Here is a 5490-nt window from a genome sequence, read left to right as displayed (position 1 = left end):
TGAGAAGGGGTGACACCAGAGATGGAGGCAGAGGTGATGGCATGTGGAGATTGAGCATCTGAGGACTCTAGACTCATGGAAACAGAAAGGCTGTGTGCTAGTGGCCAGGATAATGGATACTAGAATGTGCCCCTTGGTTGTTTAAACAATTATACATCCCTGTGTGGTTTTTGTTTTTGTTTGTTTGTTTGTACATCAAAGGGGTGAAAAAGAGAGAGGGGGGTTTTCTTGATAAAAGAAACAATCTATGAGGGTTTGTGGGGGAGAAGGAAATGACACATATGCTAGAGGGTAGACAAACGTTGACATGGGTGACGGGGCAGGCAATATACAACTGGAAGAAGGTTGGCAGAGGAAAGATGGGGGTGGCAGGAGACTCAGGGAAGAATGCAGTGGTTAAAGTGAATAGAGATAAATGCTGTTAACCACTGGTGCATAGAGGGGATTACAACTGTATAATGAAGTAAAGTATATGATTTGTTGAATGTAAAACTGATCATCTGTTCTGTAAAGCTTTACTCAATTCACAATAAAAAGTTTAAAAAAAAAAAAAAAGATTATCATCAACAAAGGAAAAGTAATCACAGTTAGTACTGTGCTTCAAAAAATAAGTGGAAAAATAAAACTAAAAGACAATGGAATTTTCCATGAACTTTTTGATGTCCCCTTGTTATAAAACCTAGGTTTTAATAAAGGTGGATTGAATAAAACTGTGATATGAATCCTTTCGGATAATGGAACATAGAACAACTGATAGTGCCTAAAATTAATTATAAGATAGTAAGTAATACAAGATCTTATTTTGAAATATGGAAATAAATACTAGAAAAAGCCAGAAAGTAACTGCTTCAAAAATTGTGAACAGGGTATGGGCAAAGAAAATAGAGGAATGTTATTCTCATTAGAAGCCTTTAAAAAATATTTTTTTTAAACTATGTTAACAGTGACTCTCTAAATGGTAGAATTTCAGACTGTTTTAATTAATATTTTTTTTCCTCTGGAATTATTTACATTTTCTAGTTTTCTTATTGTGGTGGTGGTTGTGTGTCACCAAGTCGGTTCTGATTCCTAACAACCCTGTATATAGGGTTTTCAAATCTGGAAAATTTTACAGGAGCAGAAAATCTCATCTTTTTCCCACAGAGCAACTGGTAGATTCGAACTGCTGACCTTGTGGTTAGCAGCCTAGTTCATAATCCACTACACTACTGTATTACCTATGTAATTAAAAAATATCAAATGCAGCACTGTTTAAAACAAAAAGCCACAGCTTCTAAGTATCACAAAATCCTGCATTAATCAGAGACTGAGTTTTACATTCTCCTTCAGGCCTTACCTTTTATTGTGGTCAAAATGAAGAAAGCAATGAGGGTGTTGTTGATTGTGCAGGTAGACTTGGCCACACAAGACAAGACTGTGTAGGGATTTAAGAGATAGCTGGGGAAAAACAGATATATTTGACATTAGTAATCCCGATCAATGAACCAGGAAGTTCTTGCCACCACAACAAGTGACATCAGGAGATTTATTAAAAGCACATTTACTAAATTTGTAAAAAAAAAAAAAAAAAAAAAATGCTACTACACTCAATAGAAGACAAATTAAGACAAATTCTTTTATTCAATGCTCTTTTGCTTGAGTCCTCTCAAGTAAAAGAAAATGAAGTAGCTATTGGGGTGAGTATGTACAAGGTACTGAACACTAAGTGTCTATTTGGTGCTACTTAGCATATGTAAAACCTTCACATTTAAACATTACAGAGATTCTATAAACTAGCAATAACATTTCCATTTAGCAGAAGAGGAAACCAAGATTCAGCAAGAGTTAGCTTGCCCAAGATGTCACAAGCTAATACATACATTCAAAATCAGGTCTTTCTGGCTTTAAAGTCTTGGTCTTTTTACTACTTCAGACTTTAAGAACGATAACATTTGACCAATTCCCACAAAGCTATTTATCTTTAGATTGGCTATAGCTGCCTCTGAAAAATCAGGAAAATATTTTTTTTTTATCAACTGGGTTCCTAAGATCTGACTCAGACTCCATCATTCCAGTAGGTCAGAGCAGTAGCTAAGATTTAGCCCTCTTGGGAGTCAAGCCAGTGAGTCAGACTCCAAAAGCAGAATAAATGTCTGCTGAATTCAACAAATCAGCTGCTATGAAACTTCATGGGATATCCTGACCTTCCAATGGGAAGAAACCATAACACGTAGTCTCCTCCAGAGGTAGGAGGGAATGGACTGAGAATATGAATTCCAAATGCTTGTGGGTAGAGAAATCTTACATAGTCATGATGGGTATTATTTTTATTTATTTCTGTCTTGGTTTCACAAAAGATGCATGATAGCTAAAAAGAAAACTATATAGTAAGAAACAATAATAACAGCAAAATAAAAACAGAAATAAACAATCAAGACCTGGGAAAAATATAAGTAAAAGGAGAAATTAAAGGCCAGGAAAAAACCCAAATGAGTCTTCTTCAGCACTGTAATAATCAGTTCCAAATCTAGTTCTGAGTTTCCTGGCACACAAAGTGAAAAGGGAGACCAGTTGCATAATTCTGATTATCAGATAGGAAGAAAAATACCAGTATCTCGGAAGAGATTATAATTATTATCCACAAATAAAGACCTTAAATCCAATACCTTCTTAGTCTGTAAGATTAGCAGCTCTAGAGCCAGGCCTAGAAATTCTTGGTATTTTTTTTCTTCCATCAATTATAGATAAGTGTGTTACACAATCTTTAAAGAAATAGCTACTATTATTACAAAACTACCTCCAAGAGACACAGTCCAAACTGATGGTACATGGTGGGGATTATAATTATTGTAATGAAACAAAGTATATCATTTGTTGAATGTGAAACTGATGATCTGCCCTGTAAACTTTCACTCAATTCACAATAAAAACTTAAAAAAAAAAAAGAGCCATGAGTCCATAAGGGATTCATATAATTCTGCATATAAATTCTATTAGGTAGTCCAACCACTATTTCTAAAATACATAGATATTAACTGATACTCCAAAACTGTTTGGTGCAGGGGTAAAAAAAAAGTCAGTGCTAAATAACAGTGATGGTCAAGTAGAAGCTGCATGACCGTCTATCTGGGATACTGACAATCACACAAAAGAGGGGGATGAATGAACTACTCCCATAAGGGCCTCTTCCAATTATGGAGTTCTAAGGTCATGTTTTCCCATGCAGAAAGTTGTCTGCCTTATTTACTATGTATTCCTAGAAACTAGTATATTATTAATGCTCAGTGACTATTAGTTGACTTAATAACTATTCACAATTGCCTATCTCAGAAACATAAATGGGAATAAGCTGGAAGAATTACACTTACTGGCAGCACTGGGTATTTCAAGATAATTCTTTCATAAAGCCTCAGTAAGCTCCACTCTTCTACATTGGTCACCCAGCTAGGATGGGTCTAAAATTTGGCAGTTACTTCAGTTTTCTGAATTACAAAAGGGGGATTTCACTATACAAGAAACATAGGAGCTGCTTAAAAAAAAGCAATCACATAAATATGATCATAATTTTATTCAATTCATATATTAAATTTAAAGAATTTTTTTTAGAGAAACACTGTTACAAGAGGGCTTGAGCCCAAATCATCATCAAGTTAAAAGCATTTGTGAAAGGTTTGATTGTGCACATCCCTGTGTGAGTCTTTGTCTCAACAAGGACAGAATGGCTCTGTGTTCTTGCCTGGCCAGACCCAGTTGTGCAACAAAACTACAGCAAATGCTTGATGAGTAAGTCTGCAAATCTCAAAAATACAACAAATAACATGGGAAAGTCTCATCAGATTTTCCTCATATTTGTTGGCACTGTTTTGTCAGGGAATACTTACAACAGGGCCACTTTCAGAGGAATGTAACGCATTTCCATTGGGGTTCGAATGAGTTCAGCCACATCTGGGGCATACTGGTCCAGTTCTAAGAGGAGTTTCTGTTTTTTAAACTAGAAAAAATGGCAAAACACACAAAACAATTACTTCCTATTGCTTCCCACTGAAGACAAAAAGTCCTTTTCCATAGCCCACCTGGCCCTGCCTGGTTTTATTACACACTTACTCCCCTCTAACTTTCTAGGTTCTAGCACCATAAATATGCCATGTACCTCCTACCTCCTACTTCAAGACCTCTGCATTTGATCTGGAACAATCGCTTCTCTTCTTCCCCTTATTAACTCCCACACAGGCTTGTAGGCCTCACCTACATCATCACTTTCTCAAGAAGGCATATTTGAACTCCCCAACTAGGTAAAATCCCCTTATTATACAAGCTGTTTCATAGTATTGATTACAGGTATAAACTGTCTAGTTTACTCATCTGATTGTATGACTATAATCTGTCTCCCTCATAAAACTACAAGTTCCATGAGGGTAGGGACCATGCTTGTTTGCTCACTATATACTCCCAACAACTGGCACAGTGGGCAGTCATTAAATACCTGCTTAATGACTGACTAAATGACAAAATAAAGTTCTTCACCACTTTGAAGAGTTATCATCAGCGGCCTAAGTTTCAAAGTTCCATTAGCAAAGTGGGCTATTTTCACACAGAATGGAATGATCCTAGAAATGTCACAATAATCTTGGGATTTCTTTCTCATTCTCCTGTTAAGTTTTTGACTTCCATGAAAGAAGGGGAAGATGGTAAAGAGAAGGAGGAAAAGAGCTAGGTGTGGTTGGGCAGCTGGATAGTTAAGAGGAAATGGGATGGGGGTAGAAAGCTCTTCTCCTGGTATCCCCCAACAAGTTTATGGGTGTGAAGGAAATGAAAAGCGATTAGGCAACTCTATAAGCAAACATGGGTCAGAATACAGACGGACCAAGTCTCTAAACCTAAAATGGTAGCCCTACATATTTAGTGGTCAGAGAATTTTGTTTACATTGTTTAAAATCAACACAATATTTTAGAAGAGCCAATGTAGCAAGGATCCTGGTGTGGCACTGTAGGATAAGCACCGAACTGTAAACCACAAGGTCAGAGGTTCAAACTCCTTGGAAACCCTATGCAGGGTTACTATGAGTCAGAACCAACTCGATGGCACTTGACAACACAACAAGGTAGCAAGTGCCTAACTATCTGTGCAAGATTAAAGATGTAATAATGAAAAAATTAATTCATAACAAAATGTATAAAGCATTATACCACTAGCATAAAATTAAAAGCTGTAAAACACTTTATTATTTAGAAATATACACAAATATAGTAAAATCAAGAGGGGTTTTAAAATGGACACATTTGTGGAAAACTTTCCATTATCTTTTAGTTCTATTTTTCCATGGACATTTTGGAGTCCTCCCATAAAAGGCCATGTATCGAAATGACAAACACTGAATTCAGAACAGCGGTTACTTTGAAGAGAGGGATGAGACATGAAATCATCAGAAAGAGGCAACTGTAGGAGTAATGTTTTATTTTTTAAGCTCAAAATAGATCCATAAGCACATATGTACTACAGTGTAACATTTT

General features: G+C 36.2%; 1 protein-coding gene across 2 annotated transcripts in view; it reads right to left on the bottom strand.

The window, feature by feature from the left end:
- Positions 1-5490, bottom strand: part of PIGU (phosphatidylinositol glycan anchor biosynthesis, class U) — a 152321-nt gene that overhangs the window by 72291 nt on the left and 74540 nt on the right. For both annotated transcript variants that reach the window (XM_006876878.1, XM_006876879.1), the window contains 2 exons: positions 3861-3970; positions 1337-1437 (listed from right to left, as the gene is read on the bottom strand). In XM_006876878.1, the coding sequence (XP_006876940.1) occupies positions 1337-1437; positions 3861-3970 (211 nt within the window). The remainder of the gene's footprint in view (positions 1-1336; positions 1438-3860; positions 3971-5490) is intronic.

The sequence above is a fragment of the Chrysochloris asiatica genome, unplaced genomic scaffold (assembly GCF_000296735.1).
Source record: "Chrysochloris asiatica unplaced genomic scaffold, ChrAsi1.0 scaffold00423, whole genome shotgun sequence".
NCBI lineage: Eukaryota > Metazoa > Chordata > Mammalia > Afrosoricida > Chrysochloridae > Chrysochloris > Chrysochloris asiatica.
This window is presented reverse-complemented; position numbering and strand designations above follow the sequence as displayed.